The sequence below is a fragment of the Pristiophorus japonicus genome, chromosome 4 (assembly GCF_044704955.1).
Source record: "Pristiophorus japonicus isolate sPriJap1 chromosome 4, sPriJap1.hap1, whole genome shotgun sequence".
In the NCBI taxonomy this organism is placed as follows: Eukaryota; Metazoa; Chordata; class Chondrichthyes; family Pristiophoridae; genus Pristiophorus; species Pristiophorus japonicus.
In genome coordinates, this window is record NC_091980.1 from 183,498,596 (window position 1) to 183,523,490 (window position 24,895).

General features: G+C 47.4%; 1 protein-coding gene across 1 annotated transcript in view; it reads left to right on the forward strand.

Annotated features, from left to right (window-relative positions):
• The window catches only part of LOC139262267 (deubiquitinase DESI2), a 321,240-nt gene that overhangs the window by 274,225 nt on the left and 22,120 nt on the right, over positions 1 to 24,895 (forward strand). The window contains exon 4 of the mRNA XM_070877413.1: positions 3,181 to 3,322. Coding sequence (XP_070733514.1) covers positions 3,181 to 3,322 — 142 coding nt within the window. The remainder of the gene's footprint in view (positions 1 to 3,180; positions 3,323 to 24,895) is intronic.

Consider the following 24,895-nt stretch of genomic DNA (forward strand, 5'->3'; position numbering starts at 1 on the left):
CTAATGGTAGAGTGAGGGATATGCTGGGCCATGAGGTTACAGATTGTGATGGAATATAATTCTGCTGCTGCTGATGGCCCATAGCGCCTCATGGATGCTTAGTTTTGAGCTGCTAGATCTGTTCTGAATCTATCCCATTTAGCACAATGGTAGTGCCACACAACACGATGGAGGTTATCTTCATTGTGAAGACGGGACTTCGTCTCCGCAATGACTGTGCGGTGATCACTGCTACTAATACTGTCATGAACACTTGCATCTGCGACAGGTAGATTGGTGAAGACGAGGTCTAGTAGGTTTTTTCCTTGTGTTGGTTCTCTCACCACCTGCTGCAGGCCCAGTCTGGCAGCTATACCCTTCAGGACTTGGTCAGCTCAGTCAGTAGTGGTACTACTGAGCCACTCTTGGTGATGGACATTGAAGTCCCCCATCCAGAGTACATTCTGTGCCCTTGTTACCCTCAGTGCTTCTTCCAAGTGATGTTCAACATGGAGTAGTACTGATTCATCAGCTGAGGGAAGGAGGTAGGTTGTAATCAGCAGGAGATTTCCTTGCCCATACTTGACTTGAAGCCATGAGACTTCATGGGGTACGGAGTTAATGTTGAGGACTCCCAGGGCCAATCCCTCCCAACTGGATACCACTGTGTCACCACCTCTGGTGAGTCTGTCCTGCCAGTGGGACAAGGCATACCCAGGGATGGTAATGGAGGAGTCTGGGACATTGGTTGAAAGGTGTGATTCTGTGAGTGTGACTATGTCAGGCTGTTGCTTGACTAGTCTGTGGGACAGCTCTCCCAATTTTGGCACCCGTCCCCAGATGTTATTGAGGAGGACTTTGTAGGTTCGATTGGCCTGGGTGTACCACTGTAATGTCCGAAGCCGGTGCCGAGGTCGATGCTGGGTGTGCCGTCCGGTTTTATTCTTCTTATTGTTATTGTTTACTGTCGCCGTTTGTTACAACTGAGTGATATTTCAGAGGACAATTTAGCATCAAGAACATTGATGTATTGGATTGTTCAGTCACCTAAGGACTAATTTTTAGAGCGGAAGTAAGTCTTCCTCGATTCCAAGGGATTGCCTATGATGATGATGGGTCTAGAGTCACATATTGGCCAGCCCAGGTAAGGATGGCAGATCTCCTTTCCTAAAGGATATTAGTGAACCAGATGGGTTTTTATGACAATCTGCTAGTTTCACCATTACTGACACGAGCATTTTATTTCAGATTAAAACATTTTTTTTTTAAACTGAATTTAAATTCCACAGCTGCCGAGATGGAATTTGAAATCACGTCTCTGGATTATTAATCCAGGCCTCTGGATTACTACTCCTGTAAATTAACCACTATGCTACCGCTCCCGGGTGTTGTCAAGTATTCGGCTGTCTAGGCCCACATATGAAAAACAAACAGTGAAGTAGCATGAGTCAGGAGAGGTGGGAGAACAACGTTCAGAGGATGCTGTGAATTAGAGAATATCAGTTGGTTGATATGGTGGTTAAATGTGCCAGTTTTAGCACTGGAAACAAGTTTTTAGTCAACAAATAGCCTTGAGAGGCTGAGAACGAGGCATGAGGAGGGAGCTGGTGAAAAGGCAGGAGTGAGTCAGGGACATGAAAAAGGGCATAGGTTGGCGCAGTGGTTCTTGACCCGCCTCATCCCTCGATACTATCAGAATTTGGTAAAACCCCACTAATACCAACTGATCCAGTGAGCCCTCCACTGATGCCAGACCCAGGAACCACCCCCACCCCCATCTCTCCCACACACAGTGCCACTATGCCCCGTTACTTCCCCAGTGTTTTCAGATTCTGGAGCCCTCCTGTACCCAGTGCCACCACACCTTTGGGCTCCTCCCACCAATAATGAAAAGGCCCACTCTCGAGTGTTGCCAGATTCCCCCCCCCCCACCCACCCGCCACCTCAGTGCTGTTAGAGCTGAAGTGACTTGCATCCAGTGCCACCAGAACCAAGTATCCCCATTCAATACAGCCAGAATTTGGGCTTGTCTGCCATCCTGCCAGACCTGGATAACCCGGTTCCCCCGGATTCTGTCCCATGTCTCACAGTGAGACATTTTCTAGTGGGAGGCTATTGATAGATCATCTGCCCAGCCCATCCCTCCCCCAACCCCCACCTTTCCACATCAGAGGACTGCACTTGAGACAGTTCCCAGGCTTCCCCAGGAAATCTGCCCTTTAAAGGCCTAAGTCTTTCAAGCCATCTTAGAACTGATATTATTCCTGCTGAGGCTCAAGAAAGTCCCAAAACCCTTCCAGCTACAAATGCCCTGCTGGCTGCATTGGGAACTGAAGATAGTGAAAATTTACCTTTTGTGGGGCCTTCTGTCCTCCATAGATAGAGAGAAAGATAGATAGACTTACATTTATATAGTGCCTTTCACGACCAGCAGACATCTCAAAGCGCTTTGCAGCCAATTAAGTACTTTTTGGAGTGTAGTCACTGTTGTAATGTAGGACTGACAATGTGTTGCTTTGAGTATGTAAATGACCCCATCCCCATAATTCCAGATCTGGGCCTCCTCACTTGGGCAGACTCACAGCCCACTCCACCACACCTCTGCTGGGGGCCAATCGGAATTCTGCAGCCCAGCCATCTATCACAAAATGAGTATATCTTGCTTACTATCTATCTGTGTATCCTGAACTTTATAAAAGGTAAGAGATAAAGGCCCTAATATTGGTGGCCTTACTGCTCACTGCCGCCCAGGTTGACGGCATAAGCCGTTGTCCGGCAGCCGGGCAATACTGCCAGCTCTTTTAGAGGAGTCTTCCAGGCACAGTCTTTCGGCAGCCATCGGCGGTCCTTTGGGCAGCACTTGGGCGGGCCTTGGCTTCGACCGAGTTCGGGCCCAAAGATTGGGTATAGTAAAGGGCGAGGGAGTAATAATTAAGGCTACTGATTTAGAGTTCTCATAGAAACCTGAACAGAATCATGAAAATTCACCCCAAATTAAAAATCTCAGAATTTCATGTAATAAATACTCAAATATAGTTATTCTATCAGTGTTAATCAGTGACCTCTGGTAATACATGGCAGGACATACTTATTGTCATGTACAGCTTATCCTCTGACTCACCCTGAGCATTGTCACAGGAGACCTGCGCCAATGCACACACAAAATACATTCCTGAAAACAAAACTGTTGTTTTTATTCAGAGAGTCCATCGCCCTTGGTACCACGGACTTCACGGAGGAAGATGTCGACAAAATTATTGAAGAGCTTGGGAAGGAGTTCAAGGGCAATGCCTATCATCTCATGCACAAGAACTGTAACCACTTCTCTGGAGGCCTGGCAGAGGTACAATAACATGGGGCTCAGTTAATACACTCTAGCACTGCTATGTAATAAAATATGAACCAGAGCATGCAACAATGCAGAAATATTAATTTATTAATAATAAAATAACAAGAGTAATATCTTTGTAAATTGTGGAATGAGTTTTAACTTAGGTTGCATGACACTATGAAATTAATGTGTTGTCATTTCTTTTGCATTATAATCCAATTTGTGTTGCAGGATTTCAAAATGCCAAAGCTATTAATCTAAGTATGGTTATATGTATGTATTGAGGAAGAGAAAAGTTATTGCAAGCGAGTTGGAGGCTTATTGCAACGAGGTTGGAGCACAAGAGGAAGGAAGTCTTGCTACAATTGTAGAGGGCTTTGGTGAGACCACACCTGGAGTACTGTGCACAGTTCCGGTCTCATTATCTGAGGAAGGTACACTTGCCTTGGAGGTGATGTAACGAAAGTTCACTAGATTGATTCCTGGGATGAGAGGATTGTCCTATGAGGAGAGATTGAATAGATTGGGCCTATATCTATGGATTTTAGAAGAATGAGAGGTGATCGCCTTAACCATACGGGGGCTGAAATTGCCCCATGCCCCAATCGGGGGCGGCAACCTTCCGGGCCGGGACTTTTATCACCTGGCCCGGAAGTCCCACCCTCGATGCGGAATTGGGACATGCGCCCCTCAAAGGAAGCGGAGCACTGCTTCGTTGGAGGGGCGCTCCTGGGCCACTCTGCAGGCTCTTTAGTAGCCAGCCACTGGGCCACTAGGGACGCGATCGACCAGGCCAATGGCCCAGTACTGAAAACGGCATGCCAGGTAATATGATGACGGCCTGGTCGATGCGAGAGCTGCCATTGTCGGGCCGACGCAAGAATCGGCCGAGAAAATAAAATGAGGGGGAAAAAGGGGTCAACACAGGGCAGTAAGGGGTCAGCGTGCACTGTGATGATGTAATCACCAGGTGTGCACCAGCCCAGTGCTCCAATTGTGGGGTACGACACTGCCGGCACAATCGCCACCCCCCAAAACCTCTGGGACAATTTCCCGGGAGGCGCATGGGTGAAAATGTCATTGAGCCCCATTAGCACTTCCCGGAGGCGCTAACGGGACCATAAAATGGAGCAATTTCAGCCCAATATGATTCTGAGAGGGATTAACAGGGTAGTTGCTGAGAGGTTGTTTCCCCTGACTGCAGAGTCCAGATCTAGGTGGCATAGTCTCAGCTAAGGGATCGGCCATTTAAGACTGAGATGAGGAGGAGTTTCTTCACTCAGAGGGTTGTGAATCTTTGGAATTCTCTATCCCAAAGGGTTGTGGATGCTGAATCATTGAATATATTCAAGGCTGAGATTGCTAGATTTTTGGACTCTAGGGGAATCAAGTGGTATGGAGATCGGGCAGGAAAGTGGGGTTGAGGTTGAAGATCAACCATGATCTTATTGAATGGCGGAGCAGGCTCAAGGGGCCGTATGGCCTACTCCTGCTCCCAATTCTTATGTTCTTATGTTCTTATCATAACACCTTGTTTCATACTTGGCTGTTTCTGTCTCCATATACCAACCCTCCCTTCCGCCCATCTCCTGAGTGAGGCAGAAAGCCAGAGATTTCATAGGTGATCATTGAAGCTCCAAGACACCGCCAAACCCATTAAATGGAATATATACAAGGTCCACCATCCTGTTTCCTCTAAAGTGTAGCCCTATAATCTGTATCGTCACACTTTAATGGAGTTAGATTATTTTATGATCGCTTTTCTCTTCTATTGTTAGACAGTCATTGCGCTGTTGTTCCTGTGATGCAAGAGACACTCATTCTTCAGTGCTGATGGCCTTCTGACCTTTGCAGTCAGCTCACCCTGAACAGAGACTGACTGCTTGTCACAAATGAAAATAGGATGTTTTAAGAAAATGTAATATATATATAAGACTGTAGTACAACTGGTGGTTGGGTTGAGAGTGGGGGCAGGGGGGGCCGGTGGTGGAGTGAGAGATGGTGGCGGGGGAGGTTATTCAAAATGTGCATTGATGGGAGAAGAGGTTTGCTCCATCTAATCTCCTCTGTTATTGGAGGGTTTCTTAAATTATTATTTTTGTTTGTTCAGATGGCTTGGCGACAGTTTCTGTAAGTACAGGCAACTCTCGATTATCTGGGTCCCTCGGGAATTGGGCTATGCCAGGTAAACGATTTCTCTGTTAGAGCGAGTTGACATTACAGTTAATGCTTACAGTACTGCAGGTGTGCTCTAACCAATAGCTGTAACGTATCTTCTAATCCTTGAATTCTAGTCCTCGAGATCTAAAGACCATTAGGCTTGTTGATTACTTCCTGTAACTGTTTGTGGCATTTTAATGAATTATGAGAGGCAGTGGAACTAATGGGAGCAGCAGCGGGAGCTGAGGCAAGGCAGAGTGCTTAAAAGCAAGGCTCAACAGGCAACATTCAAAAGGAACATCAGAGTTTCAAAGTGACGTCGGCAGCGCGCACACACATGGAATTTTAAATGCCGTTACAACGGTTTCCCATTGCATCCGTGTGCGGATAATCGAGAGTTGCCTGTAGATGGTGTCCCTGGCAATCTAAAACCTAAATCTATCACTTATACTTTGCAGAATTAACAGAGCCCAGGTCTAATCATTAACCATAATTGGGCTAGATTCTTTGCTAAAATGTATATAGAGTTCCCATTAGGTCTTCAATCTATCAGGTGGCAGAAAGTGTCACAGTAGACCCCAATCCTCTCATCACCTGACACCCACAACACAAATACTTTCCAACATGAGCCCCTGGATAGCAATCAGGTCTGTAAACCATGCCCATGTTGAAATAACTTAGCCGAGGTGTGATATGCAAATATACAAACTTTCCACAATGAACCTATACGTTTCACACAATGCCCGGCATTTAGCCTCATAAATGCATTACCTGCAGACATCTCTGTGGTCACCTTGGAATGAATCTTTAAATCCTTTCAAAAAGGTTGTTTTAGCCAGTTCAATGTTTCCATTGTTACGGTATATCAAAATCATTTCCTATTTTTGCTGATTGCCTTCCTTTTTAGACCTTGACTGATAAGAGGCTTAATGTCATTGGCAAAGAACAATGAAAGACTCATAATAACCTTTTAACCTTAGTCAATCATTAGCATGAAGACAATAACATACAATGCTATTGAGGTATTAAGGGGTTTAGCAACTTTGAAAGGGGATATGTCCTCAGGCCCGGATGAAATGTATCACAGGCTGTTCAGCAAAGTAAAAGAGGAAATAGCAGAGGCTCTGATTATAATTTTCCAATCCTCTCTGGCTTCAGGTGTGGTGCCAAAAGACTGGAGGACTGCTAATGTGGTACCTTTGTTTAAGAAGGGAGAAAGTGCAAGACTGAGTAAATACAGGCCAGTCAGCCTAACCTCAATGGTGCGAAAATTATTGGAAAAATCCTGAAGGACAGAATAAATCTTCATTTAGAAAGACACGGATTCATCAAGGACAGTCAGCACGGATTTGTTAAGGGAAGGTCGTATCTGACTAACTTGATTGAATTTTTTGAGGAGGGAATCAGGATAGTCGATGAGGGCAGTGCGTATGATGTAGCGCATATGGATTTTAGCAAAGCTTTTGATAAGGTCCCACATGGCAGACTGGTCACGAAAGTAAAAGCCCATGGGATCCAGGGCAAAGTGGCAACTTGGATCCAAAATTGGCTCAGAGGCAGGAAGCAAAGGGTAATGGTTGATGGGTATTTTTGTGATTGGAAGGATGTTTGCAGTGGGGTTCTGCAGGGCTCAGTGCTAAGTTCTTGCTTTTTGTGGTATATATCAATGAACTAGACTGGAATATAGGAGGTATGATTAAGAAGTTTGCGGGTGATACTAAAATCGGCTGTATGGTTGATAAATGAAGAAGAAAGGGACTGCAGGAAGATATCAATGTACTGGTCAGGTGGGCAGAACAGTGACAAATGGAATTCAATCTGGAGAAGTGTGAGGTAATGCATTTGGGGAGGGCTAACAAGGAAAGGGAATACACATTAAATGGTACAAAACTGAGAAATGTAGAGGAACAAAGAGACCTTGGAGTGCATGTCCACAGATCCCTGAAAGTAGCAGGCCAAGTAGATAAGGGGATTTAGAAGGCATATGAAATGCTTGCCTTTATTAGCCGAGGCATAGAATACAAGAGCAGGTGGGTTATACTTGAACTGTATAAAACACTGGTTAGGCCACAGCTGGAGTACTTTTTGCATTTCTGGTCACTGCATTACAGGAAGGATGTGATTGCACTGAAGAGGGTACAGAGGAGATTTACGAGGATGTTGCCAGGAGTGGGGAATCTTAGCTATGAGGACAGATTGCATAGGCTGGGTTTTGTTTTTCTTGGAACAGAGGAGGCTGAGGGGAGACCTCATTGAGGTATATAAAATTATGAGGGGCCTAGATATAATGGATAGAAAGGGCCTATTTCCCTTAGCAGAGGGGTCAACAACCAGGGAGCATAAATTTAAAGTAATTGGTAGGGGGTTTAGAGGGGATTTTAGGGGAAATTTCTTCACCAGGGTTTGTGGAGATCTGGAACTCACTGCCTGTAAGGGTGGTGGAGGCAGAAACCCTCACCACATTTAAAAAGTACTTAGATGTGCACTTGACGTGCAGTAACCTTCTGCTGGAAAATGGGATTAGGCTGCATAGCCTTTTGTTGGCCGGCACGGACACGATGGGCCGAAATGGCCTCCTTCCGTGCTGTAAACTTCTATGATTCTATGAATTTAAACATACAAGACTCCAGCTATAGTCCAGCCTTTATCGTATACAATTCAAGTTACACCTAACTCAAAGCATCTTTATCGTAAATCATTCCTGATCTAATTTGATTTTTCCCTTGCTTTCCACCTGTCACTCTCCTGTCTTCTACCATGTTCAGAAAAAGGGAGGGCTGACTGTCTCTGCTCTTCTGTTTTGTACCTCTCTGCTTGAACTATAAAGAGCCTGTCAGAAATTCCTATGTTGTTATTGTTGCATCAAGTATTCTCAGGTCAGATGTGAGCTATAAAACAAAATCCTCATCCTCAGTACCAATTGTAAGAATAGGCATACTAGGTAGACTAGCCCTATATTTCTTTAATATAAAATGCATATACACACATATTAAAGATTAATCCTGCAGTGGCTACACCCATAGGCCAGGGCTGGAACTACTGGAGATATTACATCACTAGCCATCCAAGAAAAGATAAAGTAAATCAGTCAGATCTGCTGCCTCAATCTAGGGAGAGGACAACATTGCCAGTGGCTGTAAAGGTGACCGTGGCCTTGAATGTCATCGCGTCGGGCTCCTTCCAGGCTGGAGCAGGCGACATCTGTAAATTCTCCCAGTTCGCTGTCCATTCCTGTATAAGGGAGGTGAGTGACGCTAGAGATGCAAAGAGAGCTGAATACATTTCATTCTCTCTTGCCAGTGAGCAGCAGTTGGGGCGAGCACATGGCTTCACCAGGACAGCAGGCTTCCCCATGGTGCAGGGTGCTATTGACTGCACACACGTTGCATCTCAGTTCAATGACACACTGCAACCGGAAGGGATTCCATTCCCTCAATGTCTGGCTGTTGTGCAACCATACTCAGTGCATCATGCAGCTCAGTGCCCGGTATCCTGGCAGCAGCCAAGATACCTTCAGTCTGTGTCAGTCCACTGTACCATCAGCATTTGAGCCACCATGATAAACCAGACCATGGCTACTGAGTGACAAGGGGTATCTGCTGACCACCTGGCTCATGACTCCGCTGCGCTACCTAACCACACGTGGGCAGCATGCATATAATGAAAGTCATGCTGCTACACAAAATCTGATAGAGCAGATCATTGGCATCCATAATCAATGCTTCCGCTGTCTGGTCGGCTCTGGAGGAGCCCTGCAGTACTCACCAGAGTGCGTCTCAAGATTCATCATGGTCGACTGCATACCTCATAAGCTTGCCACCAGGCATACGGTGACCAGCTGAGGAGGAGGGAGAGGAGAGGAAGAGGAGGAGGAGGAAGAAGAGGAGGATGAAACGGAAGAGGAGGAAGCGCAAGTAGCAGGCAACCCAGACAGCTGCTTTCTGCCCAGGCTGTCCATGATTGGATCATCAGACTGTGGCACCAGTGAATGTGACCCCAATTCCCCATTCAACAATAGTCCCACACCTTCTCTTCCCTTTGTTACTGAGCATCAAGCGTCTTCTTGGCCACAATGCTACAATAAAAGCCACCACAAAACAAACATTCCAAATCAATTTTATGAATCACACCATTACAATATTTCAATGAAAATCAACTAATCGCCCTTGTGCATTCCCTTAGTGCCTGTCTTCAGTGTGATTTTGTGTGTCTTAGTGCTCCTACGCAGTGCTACCCCAGTGGCTATGCATGGATGGCTTTCAGTGCAGGAGACTGCAGATGGCGTCGAGGAGGGAGCTCTGGCCTATGGGCCCAGCATCAGCCTGCACCACTGCCAGGCAACAGCAAGGGCACTGACGGAGTGGCAGAGTGGCAATGGTGGGAGGATGAATGCTGTCATCCTGAGAGAGGACAGCAGGTTCATACTCCATGGAGCCACTGCCACTTCCCCAGGGCGGTGCCTCAGCAGTCCTAGAAATCTGCTGGTAGAACAGACTGCTGGACTGCTGTGACACCCTGCAAGCTCCTTTCAACACTGGAAAACTTAGCCATGCTTGCAGCAGTCTGTGCTTGCATCACTTCAATCTGAGCTTCCATTGCAGCACTCAGATGTTGGGTGACTTCTACTTGTGCTGCAGTGGAAGCTGACACCTCGGCTATCAGATGCGACATGATGGTTGGGTCCATGATGCTAATGGATCTGCCCACTACTTCCACACTGGAAAGGATGGGCACCATCTCTGCCCAATGCCCTGTGCAAGGTTAGTGCTGGACTCCTCCTTGCTGCTTGACATTGCATTCAGACTTTCTAGCAGGCTTGCCAATGCACCGTGCATTTCATTGTGCAAACCCATCAGTGATCATTTGTAGACTTCCCTATCGAAGTCCTCATCTGAATCCTATGAGCAGAACTTGTGTGCGACATCGCGTGTAATGTATTTGCTTCATGGGTTCTTTGCTTAAGAATTCATAGCAACACATTGATATTAAGAATTAGTTAGTTTATTAGCAAAAGGTTTAACAATCACACTACACATTACCAATTCATCCACCAGGCTCACAACCACTTGCCTCATCGTGGCTCCCCGAAACTCAACTTGCTGGGGTTTTATTGAGTCTTGTGAACATCACATGACTGGCTAAGCCACTCCCAACTCAACAACTCTACAACTCTTTTTGGGGGACAAAAATAAACATTAAATCAAGTGCCCCCTGATCTGGGGGACACTCCAAACATTTTCCAGGCCCTTTTTTGTGGTTTTTTTGTAGTTTTTTGGGGGGTTTTTTTGGGGCACTAAAATCATGATTTTTACAAGTGCCCCCTATAAAAGGGGAGGGGCACACTATCAACAGCTCTACAAACCTGTGAGCATATTCACAGGTGCATACATTACATCACCCTCCAGCGAGCTGGCATCTGTGCTATCCTTTCCCCCTGTCCTGGCTGCAGGCCACTCGTGCCCGGTATCTCACCACGGGCAGATCCCACATCTAACCTACCCTCTAAAGTAGGTGGAGTGTCAATCTCTGAGCTGGTGCCTGGGAGTCTGAAATCGGGTGATGGTGCATCACTGTTTTCTTCCGCTTGCATTTTGTGCTCCTCCATCAGTGTCTGTCCAGTTGCAGTTCTTCACTATCCGAAATGGGTACTGTACACGGGTAATGTTAGGTATATGAGTCGTGACTGAGAGAGATTATTAGTAGGTGCGTGAAGGAAGCTTGGTCAATTCAGCAGTGTGTGAGCCTAGTGATTCATTTGTAAGGATATGTCATTTAAAGATGAATTCACTGGCCTTGACCACTCATGTGAGGTCATTAAACTTCTTGCGGCACTGCATCCAGGTCCTTGGGGCTACATTATTCCCATTGACTGCAACAGTTATCTGGTCCCAATGCTTTCTTCCAATTTGTCTGCCCTTTGTGAATAGAGGATCTCCCTTGTGCTGTGCTCCTCCTGCACTGAGGCTAGTGTAAGCAGTTAATGATGACATGCTTTTGATCTCCTGAAGGAAGTCCCTGATATGTGAGTTATAGGGGGAGAAATTCAGTTGGAGGCTAAATAGGACGCTAATGGCAGCGGGATGGTAAATTTAGCACTGGGAAATGATTTGCGTCTGCAGGCATAAAATTCATCGGCTGGGCCCTGACTGTGGAGCGGAGCACTAAGGGAGGCGTTCCACACCTCTCTTAGGGCGCTAGGCCGGCTGAGCAGCTGACAATCCCAAGCTAAAGAGCCGGCCTCGGAGTGCCCTAAGAGTGGCCTCCATGGAAAAAAAAACCCCACAAAAAAATATTCTGAGTACCTTTCTCACTCCATATAAATAAAAAAAAAACACAATCACACTTACCTCATGTAGTCATCCCTTCTCTCACCGCCACTGGAACAGCTCGGACTGCCCGCTTTCCCAGGCGGTTCCACTGCAGGGCGCTACGGGGCGCTACAGGGTCAGTGCAAAACAAAAATCATTGCGCTGTCGAAACCGGGGGCGTTGCACAATGGCGCGACGCCCCCGGGTGGTACTGCTCAGCACCACCGGTACCGGCACACTGAATGTGCCGAGTGGCGCGAATGCCGGCGCTCGCGGTTCCAACCCTTTTAGCGCCCCTGTTATGACCCTATCCATGGGCGCTAGGCAAACAAGTTTCTACCCCAGAATGTTTTAAATGGTCTTATATATACTACATATTATTTAATTGACTTGAATTAATAAAGAGTTAATACTAGAGTTTCAATGTTTCCTCATCCTTAAACTGGTATTAGTGCAAGAGGATGTATGACAATTTCCTATATAAATCCAAAACCAATTTCCACAGTTCCAATTATAGCCATTCTTATGTCAAATCAGTAAGACATTGTTATTCTCGCTCAGAGAGACCACAGGACGGCTGATGTGGGAATTGTTCTTTGAAGAGTGGTTTAGCACAGCAGAGCTGTGACCCAGTTTCCGAGGAACACTCCCTGTACCAATGAGATGTGGGGATACCCTATACCAGTGTGTGCTTGATGCTGACACTGGGCGGGGGATGGGGGAACGGAACAAGCTCAGGCACAGGCGGGGAACCTTGCCCACTGGCTGGGAAATCACGGCCACATTGCCGCCTGGTTACAGCCATTAAAATGAACGAATGGAAATTCCTGGGCAGTGCACATGCGGCCAGTGGGGGGGCTTGGTAGCCCATACGCTGGAAAATTGGCCCATTGATGCCAGAAGTAGAAAAGTTGCTTCTTTCCGCACTGACATTTCTCGCATTGGTGAGCAAAGACATCACATCAAAAAAAAATTACAATTTTATAAAGCCAGTTTCATTCTCCTGGTCACGGCAAGTGGCCGATTCAAATGATACCTCAAAAATATCCAAGGCTAGTGCCACCTATGCTGTTGACTCAGAATATTTTTTCCCAATCAATCAACAGTTTACGCCTATTGTTATTGTTTTATTAGACCCTGACATAGATTGCTCCCACATAAGCTGCCCCACTACTTGGAAAATAGGGCGGGGGAGGAGAACTCTCAGTGCAGCAATGGGCCGAATGGCCTTCTTCCGTACTGTACCCATTCCATGATTCTATCAAGGGATACTCACCCATGCTACCGTGTATAATCTCTGATCCCGGCCCTAGAATATTTAACCAACCTCACAAACTGTTAGCTGGGCCAAGTCAAACAATTTTGGCTTTTTTTCTTAGTTAATAATTCATCACTGGCACCTGACCAACATTAATACTGCATTATAATTTGCATTTATTAAATGGTCCAAGCATGCCAAGGCCCCTACTGCACAGCAGAACATGCAATAGGAGTATACAACCAACATCTTGTGCCGCAAGAAAATACAAATACTGTAAGATACATGAGAATTGATCCAGTCTAATATATAATCGTCAATCAATGCCATGTGGCTGAGTACAGCAGTACAAGGCAGTCAGAAGCAGAACACACTCATCACTGCGAGTGTGAGCAGGAGATAGTGAGCAGCAGAACACCGAGTGTGAGCAGGAGATAGTGAGCAGCAGAACACCGAGTGTGAGCAGGAGATAGTGAGCAGCAGAACACCGAGTGTGAGCAGGAGATAGTGAGCAGCAGGACACACACATCACTGCGAGTGTGAGCAGGAAATAGTGAGCAGCACACATGTCACGAGACAGACAGCAATTGGCCACAGAAGGAAAGCAGTTAACAAGGAGACGAGCCAAGAGCAATGTGTTAAGAATAAGAAGCAGTACCATAAAGGATGAAATGGGGTTGTAGTTGAGACAGCATATTTGCCCATAACGCCCGCTTTAACCCCTGGGTACAGTGGTGTAAGCCATGAAGGGAGTGAGCAAAGGGTGTTCTAAAACCCACCGGTACTGCAGTGAGAACGATACATTGCACCTGGCTAGTCCTACCCTGGCATTGAAATGACTGAACCCACTGTTGCCAACATGAACACCTTCCTCAGCAATTTATTCATTTTGGTACTTTTAGGGGAGAAATGGGTTCCCTGATGCGCCTGTTACTTTGGCATGGAATTCATGCAGGGGAACCAATTTCCGGTTACGATCCTAGGTGCCCGATTTCCCCCCCCCCCCCCGAGAAGTGCGCCAAATTGGCAGCCGGCAACCTCCGAGTGCGTGGAGGTGCCCGCCTAGAACAGGCGCTAGGCTCCTTGAATTAACCTGGTTTAGAACCCCACTGACAAACGCAGCAGTGTTTCTGGTTGTACCGCAGCCTAACCAGAATTCCTTGACGGGACTGCTGGAGGCCGTCGAAGAGAAGGTACGTTTTGTTTCTTTTACCTACCTTAGAGTGGTGCCAGCTAGAATGTTCCGCCTGGTGCCACACAAATACCGTGGGCCAGTATCGGTCCATGCCTGCTTTCTTCCTGTTCGCCTTACCCACCCCCCCACCTTCCCCACAGCCCCACTGCCCAGGCTGCACCTGTAGGCAGGCTTGGCGTCCGAGCTAGCCGATTTTCAGTAGACCCCGACCAGCAAGCTGCATGTGATGTAGACAAGGCCTCAGGCCCAATTTCAAGTGAGCCCGGGGCCTCCGTCTTCAGACAGGCATTTCCAGAGGCAGCGCCCCCTGCGTGGCAGTTTTTGGGCCAAGGCCAGTTTACCACAACTGCAGTAATGTGCAAAGTTCATAGTAAAAGAAGGAAGAGAAAGAATAATTCTCCTTCTCTCCTTTCTATCCCCTTAAATCGCACACATTAAAACAAATAGTGCAAAATAAATAAATTAAGGGCATTGGCAATGATTCTGCTGCTGATACCTCTGCCGCTGAGTGCAAGATGCAAAAAGTTTCAATTCCTCCCAACCCATCACATTGCTGAACACAAACAACTCCCCAAAATCACATCTGGGTTCCTCTTTTCACCCGCCAAAAAATGCACCTGTAGAGCTCAGGGCACAAACAATGCAAATCCCCTGCTCTGCTTCATCTGTGGAATCAGTTGGAACAGGAAATATAAATTGATCGGGCCGTTCCATCAGCCAAGTGAGGTAAGGTAATGAGAACATTGACGCTGCTGATGGCAATGTTTGGATTCCTGTTCTGTGCAGACACTCAGCCTACTGCTGACTGAGCTGCAACAAATGCCAAAATGGAAACAATGAGGTCCAGGGTAAATGAAATAAGATTCTGCTTCTAATCCACTACAATTACAAGCAGAGCCCCATGGGAAGAAGCCCAGAACAGTGAGAGGTTGATCTTGACAGAGGGTACCTGAAAACTGCTGGGATGTACAAGAAAATAGAAAGGGCGAGATAAAACATGGTAACAAATTGAGTGTCAAACGAGAGCTGCCATGTTGCCAAGTGATTCAGTTAGACAGAGTACAGTACTGAAGGAAGCTGTCTCTCAGCATTTTCTATCTCTTCCCATTCCGTCTCATGTCCTAAATCTCACAGGAAAATAGGATTTTCTCCTCCTCTGTTTAATATTTGGAGAGGATATGACATTTTACAGTCCCAGAAGGCACTGTAATCAAAACTTCAGAAATATCCTTCACACAAATCTCCACAGCTTTCAGCAGTGATTTCCATTCTTCATTGTTGAGTTCAGCATGTGCTCTTAACTCACTCCCAGCCTGAGCAATCTCAATTCCCTCTCAATCCACTCCCATTTTAATAGTCTCAGGGGCCGAAATTGCCTCTTTATATAAGGTCGCCGCTTTCAGGTGTCCACGGGTCAGTGCGGACTGGCCAACAAGTCGCCGCGGAGGGACAGTCATCGTTGATATTGCCCTCCTTTACTTTTGGAGCGGTGTAGGGGACCGCTCCTCCGTTTTCCCGCCACGTCGTGCACGCGCCAACCCCTTACTGACCGGTGGCGACCCCTTTCTGAAATTGCCCCACAGGAGTGACGCCACCGCCAGTCGGTGCCCCCGGCAGCTTTTGCTGTCGGTACCCTTTCTGTGGCTTGGCGGCGCGGCCACCCTTACAGGGAAGGTGGCGCTGCCGGTGAAGCCATGTTTTTTTTTGTCAGCTGACTGCCAGGTCGGGCCGACAATTATGCCCGCGGAATCGGCCGGGCTGTCAACAGGCAGCCTGGCAACCCCTCTTGGGTGCCAGGCCGCTGGTCCGGCCAGAACCCTCCCTGATGGCCTAGTATTTGCCACTGAAGTGACTACTCCGATCCGACTGCACTTCTGCCCCGCTCCCCACACCAACACCGCTCAGACCGGAAACATCGACCAAAAAGCTGAATTTCTCCGGATATTCCGCCCCATGCATTGAGACAGACGGAACACTTCAAAGTGCGACTCATTTCAGGCAGTGGGAAATTTTGGCCCCTCAGACTCTTCTCACTTTGCACAGACTTAACCCAGCCCACAATGGACAGAAGCATAGCAGAAAACTGTCTCACAATTCAGAATCAGCCAAACAATATTATATGAATTATTTGTATTGTTCCCACTTTCTGTTGCTCCTTAAGTTTGTTTCACATATTCAAGAGGAGCAGACATTCCAACCAATAGACATCTTTCGAGACAACTTCAATGTCGTGCTCTTGATGCAGCTCTCAGGAATCAAGTACAATTGGTCCAGAAGATTGACAATAACTTGCTGAGGAACACAAGCTTGCATGGAAAATTGATGAATTAATTGCTGCTGGCTTTCAATCCTTGGTCTTTGAGCCTGGATCTCAACGCCACAATGGGCCAGTAAATTGCGGCCGGCGGCGGACCTCTGGAGTACGCCTTTGGCTTGCGAAAAGAATACGCACCTACCCGATGGCAGGCCCTCCTGCGAAAACTTGCGGTCTGACGCAGTGAGTAGGTGAGCTGTATAATAGCCCACGGGAAGCAACCTGTGCGGAAGTGTTCCTGGCATCACGTGGGCCTGTTCCTCCAATCAGGAAACATTGGGCTGGATTTTCGGTCTTCTGCTGCCCCTGTTAGCGCCCAGGAGGGGCGGCAAAGGTGGCGGTAAGCAGTTCTGGGCGGGCGGCCAGCTTCCAGTGCCCCTCCCTTGCCACAGTTGAAAGCTCCGCCTAAAATCCGTTAGGCTTGGCCATTTTGTTACATGAGGCAATCTGATATGTAAAAGAAATGTTTGATTTAGGTGGTATTTTTTTAATTATTAATTAAATTAAAACTTATTACTGAGGAGGTGGGGGCTTGGAGAAAGTAGCAGGAAAGACCATATATTAATTATTTAGTGGCTGGAACAAAAGATTTGAAGGCAAACTACAGTTTGACAAGCGATTCAATTCTGTACTATATAGACTGAAATATAGGACATTCGGTGCTAGTTTCGACGAGGCACGGAGCAGTACCGCCCAGAAGTGGTGAGCCCCCACTTTGGTGTCAACGCCCCTGGTTGCGACACCGGCTCGAATTCTGGCTGCTGCCCGACATGTAGCGTTCTGTAGAGTGCCCTGCTGGGACCGGCTGTGGAAGCTGGCGTTCCAAGCTGTAGCGGCTGCAGTGAGCTAAGTAAGGTCGGCCTGAGGTAAGTGTGGTTGTTATTTTTTGCGATTTATGTTGTGGTGGCATGAGCTTTGTATTGGAAATGTTTTTGGTGGTGTTTGTTTTCAGGTTTTTTTCCCCCACGGCCTCTCTTATGGCGCTCTGAGGCCGGCTGTTTAGCTCGGGATTTTCGCCTGCTCAGGCGGCCTAGCACCCAAAAAGAGGTATGCCTTCGCTTAGTGCTCCACGCCAAACTCCGGGCCCAGCTGATGAAGTTTGCCCTGGCAGACGCAGTCTATTTGCCGGCGCAAAATATACCGCTCCGCCCGGGACAACACCGCAACATGGGCGCGACCGAATTTCCCCCCCATTGTCTTTCATTCATTTAATTTACCACATTACTTCATTATTACAGCCTTTAAAATACATTACAGATTTAGCTTTTATCGTGGGAATCCACTTCTAAACAAATACTGTGCAGAAAGTTAGGAAATGTAATGTTATTTTAAACAAAGCTGCAGCATTAACATACACTGGGATTGCTTCTCATGAAAGCTTTTAATGTTCCTGGACGCCATTTAATTTTTTTAAAGTATTTTTTTCATTTCGGATATCTACTTATGCTGTGGAAACAAGCCTGGCACCTGTTTGCACCAGCTGTAAAATTTCCGCATGTAGTTGCTGAGCAGTTGATGGGCAAATAGCCCGACTCTGCTGCCTGCAGTGAAGTTTGCGGCAGTGTATGTTGACGGACTGCAAGTTCAGGATTTAGCGCATGCACTTTGAAAGGCAGTATGATGGCGTACTCTCACAGCACACCGTCATACCCACCGCAAAATCCGGGCCATTGTTTGAAGCACCGGAACAGTTGCAGGTGAACTCTGCCCACAAATAACATCACACGGAGTGTGGAACATCTGCTTTAATTCCAGCCCTACCCCAACATGCTGTTGTATCTGAGGGAATTTATTAAAATTCAGAGGGCTAGAAATGACTATCGAACCAGAAAAAAAGGTTTGCAAATTTCCCTCCAGCAATTTATAAGAAAATAATTTTCTAAGTGTACTGAGGCAGAAAGTGCTGTGTTGTGGAAAAACTCATCTGGTAAAAATTGTACTTTGAATCCTCCTAGGGAGAGAAGGAGCTGATAATTGCTTTTTTTTAATAATGTGTATCATGAGAAGTTTTGTTTTGAAATGTGTTCTCCAGATGCCACCATTTATTGTCTATCCTTAGCAGGGGGCAGTGGGCTCTCTTCTTGAATAGCAATTGTTTAAAAAACTGAGTGGCTATTTCAGAGGGCATTAAAGGTCAACCATCTAATGTGGAGTGGAGTTCCACGCAGGCCAGATCAGGTGAGGTGCCAGCTTCTCTTCCCTGAGGTTATTTGTGAGGCAGATGACATTTCTTTGACCATCACCAGCTTCCACGGCCATTTTCCCTGGCGTTAGCCCACCAATTAATAGATTTATCGAATTCAGTTTCCTAACTTAGGATACTGGCATTAGAACTCGTGGGTCTGGAAATCCGATTGTGCCCAAAAAGCAGGTGCGCAGAGGGTAGGGCGCACGGTGCACATGTGTTGTCCCAGGCAGCTCGGGAGTCAGGCGTTCAGTCAAAGCTATCAGCAGCCTATTCATTGGCTGCACACCTGTAGGAGTGGTAGGGGTGGGGGTAGGGACTGGTTGGAAGCAGATTGCGGGCATTTCTGACACCGCTTAAAGGCAAAGGGCACTCTGGCTGCAGAAGTAAGAACACAATCTTCAACACAGAAATAGCTGAAGCAATCACTGAGAGGGCACCACGGTGCTCTGATGCTGCCTTGCTGGCCCTGGGAAGGTGGACAGGAGGAGGGAGATCCTGTCACCACTCCCACCCCCCCACCCCCCCTCCCCAAAGGGGGCAAGAAATCCTCCAGGCAACAACTCCGCCGCCGATGGGAAGAGGCGGCAGAGGAAGTCAATGTCAGGAGCTTAGCTTCAAGGACATGGCTACAATGCTGCAAAAAGTTGAATGACCTCAAGTTGTCAAGATAAGAATACGGATCTCATACTCGCTGCTCACAACTCCAGCACTTCCAGTATCACTATTCACAACACTCTCCTCCCTACTTCCCTTCACTCTTCTACAATCACTGCACCACACTTCAATAAACCTCCTTCCCATCCTACTCGCACACTCACCATGACTGCAGCCCTCACCTTCCCACACTTCACATCTTACACATTTTATATTCCACCGTGCTAGGCGCATTCTCTAAACACTTCACAAGACTGTCATGAGCACGCTTCCTTCTTTCTTCCAGGAGAAGGTTGCACACAAGTCCAGACTGCAGGCTACCAACACACCCATCTGAACCCCACAAAGAAAGCATGTTTCCCAAGATGGGCAGGGGGAGAGTCATGGCCGTGGTGGCTGTCATCACTGGAGGAGACGTTGTGCAGGGTTTCTACACATCTTATCCTTTGTTTCCTTTATTTCCTCTTTCTCACACTCTTCATGGCAAAATGCAGCTCCTTTCACCAGCCTCTAGTTTCTTCTCTCCTTTTGCACTAAAAGCTAACCCTTGTCCCTCTCTTTCATTTCAGGTACAAATGTGGATGCCTCTCTGCCAGTGGAGGAAGAGGAGGCGAGAATTCTTGATGATGCTCCATCACTCACAGTCGTAAGCACCAGCTCAGATACTGGCACCACCCATCCTTTGGAAGCTAGGTTAGAGGAAGGGTCTTCATGTGGTGAATCACCGGGCAAAAGTGTGCAGGAACTAGGGCAGGGGGATAGGATGCTACAGGTGCCAGCTTGCCGAAGGGCAAGATCGCACACAAGCTCTGCTGTGGAGGACTCAGATACTTTGGGGACTCAGCCGACCGATGTAGGCTGACAGGCCTATATCAGGAAACGGCAGGTGCAGTGGGAAGCTGGCCAGCGATGTCGCAGGGCATGGAGGAGTCCAGCTCCAACTTGTGTCAAGGCTTCGTGTAGAACATGCATACCATTCTGTCCAACATGGACCCAGCAGTCAACTATATCAACACTACAGTGGTGCCCACTATAATGAAGCCTCTCCTGACAGTTCTCATAGCTGCCATACAAGCTCAGATGGCAGCCAACTTGGCTTTGGCGGCCGTTGTCGATAGGCGTTTCCAGAGTGTCACATCACTCCTGAACTCTGTTCTCAAGCAGGGCTGAAGGAGTGCTGAGGCACAATCCCAGGAGAGTGACCTTGGCTCCGTGGGAAAGGCACCAGCCGTCATCTCTCAGGATGTCTCTCTGCTGCCACCCTGTGTAGTCCATGCAGACTGCTCTGGCCCATGCATGATGCTGCAGTCTGCAGGCGGGCTCTCAAGGCCCAGAGCTGCTTGAGGTCGCCCACCACGGCCATCTGAAGTGTCCTCAATGGAGGTTCAGCAGCCTTCACCTCCCAAGCTGCAACCACAGGGATAACACTTCATAAGAGCACTAGGAAAGGCAAACAAGCGCACAAGATAAGCACTAAGTACAGTCACAAGAGTGATTCATAATTATTTCTGTTGACTGTTAGATACAGATGGAATTTAATAGTTTGATAAATGTGTTTTTTGATCTGGATTTGGTGTTGGTGTTTAAATTTGTAGTGAAGTGAGGGCAAAATCCATAAGTCTGGACTGATGGTAAGGATTGCGGGATGGGAGGGATTGTTCACGTGAAGCACTCTTCCATGAGCTGGTCTCTGAAAGTTCTGGCAGCTAGGGCCTCTGGTGGTTGATGTCACCCATGCTCTTCCTTGCTGCTGCTCCTACTCATCCTCTTTCTCCTGCTCCTGCACTTCTTGCTGCCCATTTGCTGGTAAGGGCTGGTCCTTCATTATCGCAAAGTTGGGAAGGATAGTCAATACTGAGGAGGACTGCAACAAATTACAGGAGGACAATAAACTTGCAGAATGGGCGTATAATTAGCAAATTAAGTTCAACACAGATAATTGTGAGGTATTACATTTTGGTAGGAAGAATAGGGAGGTCACTTATTACTTGGAGGGTGCGAGTCTAGGTGGAATAGAGGAACAAAGGGATCTCGGAGTACAAATACACAAATCACTAAAAGTTGCGATGCAGGTTAGCAAGGCCATAAAAAAGTAAACCTAGCACTAGGATTTATTTCTAGAGGTATGGAATTGAAAAATAGGGAAGTTATACTAAACTTGTATTGAACCTTGGTTAGACCACACTTGCAGTACTCCATACAGTTCTGGTCGCCATATTATAAAAAGGATATTGAGGCACTGGAGAGGGTGCAGAGAAGGTTTACAAGGATGATACCAGAAATGTGAGGGTATACATATCAGGAAAGGATGAACAGGTTGGGTCTCTTTTCTCTTGAAAAAAGAAAGCTGAGGGGTGACCTAATAGAGGTCTTTAAAATTATGAAAGGTTTTGATAGAGTGGATACAGAGAGAATGTTTCCAGTTGTCAGGAAGAGCATAACTAGAGGCCATCAATATAAGATAGTCAACAAGAAATCCAATAGGGAATTCTGAAGAAACTTTTTTACCCAAAGAGTGGTGAGAATGTGGAACTCGCTACCACAGGGAGTGGTTGAAGCGATTAGTATAGATGCATTTAAGAGGCGGCTAGACAAGCACATGAGAGAGAAGGGAATAGTGGGTTATTCTTTTAGATGAGGAAAGACAGGAGGAGGCTCGAGTGGAGCATAAACACCGGCATGGACTGGTTGGGCCAAATGGTCTGTTTCTGTGCCGTATATCCTATGTAATCAATGCAACAGATGACCACAAATCTGGATACCCACTCAGTGGTGAACTGCAAAGCTCCTCCAGACCGATCCAGGCAGCAGAAGTGTTGCTTGAGCCCAACCACTGTTTGCTCGTGATTTTTTTTTGTGGCAGCGTGGTTCTGCAGTTGTGTCCAGGGTCCTGATGGATGTCATGAGCCATGTCCGGAGGGGCTATTCCTTGTTGCCCAGTAGTCAGTCTGTAATCTGATGGTCTGGTTAGAATAAAGACAGTGCAGAGGACTGGTGCAGGATGAAAGAGTCATGTCTGCTGCCAAGGTACTCAGACCTGCATGATATACTGCTTGTGGTCACAAACCAGCTTTATGTTGAGGGAGTGGAATTAATAAAGATGCCAGGTTGGTAATGCCAGGTGCACGCAAGGCATTGTGGGTGCAGTCGATGGCATCTTGAACCGTGAGGAAGCCTATCATGCCCTTTCCATGGGGAATGAGATGCCAGTGTTCCTCCTATTGTGGAGTTTCAGTGGACAGCGAACTGTGATACATCACTAATGTCACCTGCTACAGCCTGAAAAGAGCCTGTGGCATAGACATTAAGGGCCACGATGACCTTGAGAGCCACAGGCAGTGCTGTCCATGCCCTGTTGCTAGGCTTGTGTTATGGCGGGGGCAGGTGATATAGCTCAGTGACAGCCTCCTTCTTGAAGTGAAGGCACCTCATACATTGCTCCTCAGTGAAGTCCATGTTGGAGAAGTGCTCCCTGAATACCCGCTGTAGGTATGGCCTTCTGCGCGGTCCACTGCTCTTCCTCTCTCTTGGCACAGCTGCTCCTGTTCTCTGCTGTCTTCCTTGCTGCTTCCCCTCATCCTCCAGCCCTGAAGACAGACTTACCTGCCAAACCGTGACTGCAGTCAAACTGTTTACAAGGCAGCCAAAAACAGTGCAACATCAGCAAAACCTTCTCCTCAGCAGTAAAAATTACTCTCCAGAGTCAGATACTAAACCAAAAAACACCCAGGGCTAGAACTTTGTCTCCTCAGCACCACACGTTAGCACCATGAAGTGGCACCAAAATGCCGGCTGCCACCTTTTCATCAGCTAATGGCAGGTCCGACGGTGGCCACTGTTTTCCTCCCTCCCTTTGCTCTGCCGGTAACTGACAGCAACCCGGAGAAAAAAATGGCAGCACGGTGATGTAAATCGGCATGCAACATCAACTTAACGTCACCAATCCAAACTTCGACCCTAGCGCTGAGTTCAGTGCTGTGGCCTAAGCCGCAAGCAGGCTGACAGTGGTGATGTCAGCACCTCTTAAAGGGACACACACATCAGTTGGGTAAGTTTGCATTTAAGATTTTGGACTGGGAAGTAGTGGCTTGCTGCAGTCGATGTTAAAAGTTTTTTAAGTGTGTAGGCAGTGCTACTGGATGCTTGCATGGCCTCAGGTGGTAAAGGATTTAGGGTTAGGGTTAGAGTTAGGGTGAGGAGAAGACCGAAAACAGTACAAATACTTAACAGGTCAGGCAACATCCGTGGAGAGAGAAACAGAGCTCATGCTCAGGTTGAGATGCTGCCTGACTTGTTGAGTATTTCCAGCATTTTTTGCTGTCATTTCAAATTTACTCATGGAGGGAAGAGGAAGGTACAGAAGAGGAAGAAGCAGAAGAGGAGGAAACCAATGAGAAGGAAGCAGAAGGAAGGATGCAACCCAGACTTTGTGGCCAGGATATCTGGGATGGAATCATCCCACCTGTGGTCCCAGTGACCACAACCCCAATTCCCCTTTCAACATTAGTCCCACACCTTACCTTCCCTCTGTTACTGACCATCGCGGCGTTCTCTTGGCCACGATGCTGAATTAAAAGCCACCACCAAGCAAACTTTCCAATCCAACTTTATACATCTAGCCATCCAATATAACATCAAGAAATTAACTCATCACCCTTATGCATTCCCTTCGTGACTGTCTTGTGTGTATCTTTACCTATCCTACTGATGTCACGCAGTGCTATCCCAGTGGCTGCAGCATGGCTGCTGAAAAGCTGCTGACTTTCAGTGCAAATGCTGGTTGATCTTGATGATCTGATCACTGGGAGTGCGAAATCAATCTTTTTCTTCTTCTTCACTTTCCTCTCACTCTTCTTGGTCAGCCTCTGGCTGGGCAATCTGCATTTCTTGTGTGTGAAATGAGGAAGGCACAAGGATGGAGCTATGGTGAGGGGAGGGCGGGAAAGCAAGAGGTGCATGCCAGAAGGAGGATAATGTATGAGAATACCAGCATCTTGTATCCTTTCAGCCCTGCTGCTAGCCAAGGGCTCAGCCATGCCCCTGCCAAGAGTGGCGTGCACCAGCTCCTCCAAGAGGGTAAGGTGAGGCTAGGAATGGGAGATGTGCATTGTGTTTGGTGCAGATTGTTGGTAGGTGAGTGATTGCCGGGGGTGGGGTGGGTGGCAGTCATGCATCGAGCAGTGTGTGAGGCTAGTGATGCAGTTGATAGCTTTTGAAGAGCATTCACTGACCTTGACCAGTGGTCTGAGGTCATGAAGCTTCTTTGGGCACTGGAGCCAGGTGGTGGGGGCGACACTGCTGGCAGTGACACCCTCGATGATCTGGCCGCACAACATTCTTTCTGGAGGCCCCTGGCCCCTGTGGGTAGAGGACGTGTCTTACATTGTTGACCCAATGCACAAAGCTGGAATGCTGCGTGCAAGACCCTGGGTGCCCTGGCTTGCTGAGCCATTTGTGTTAGTGCTGAAGCATTTTTACCACTTTTTCAGGTGTGGAAGACAATTCAAC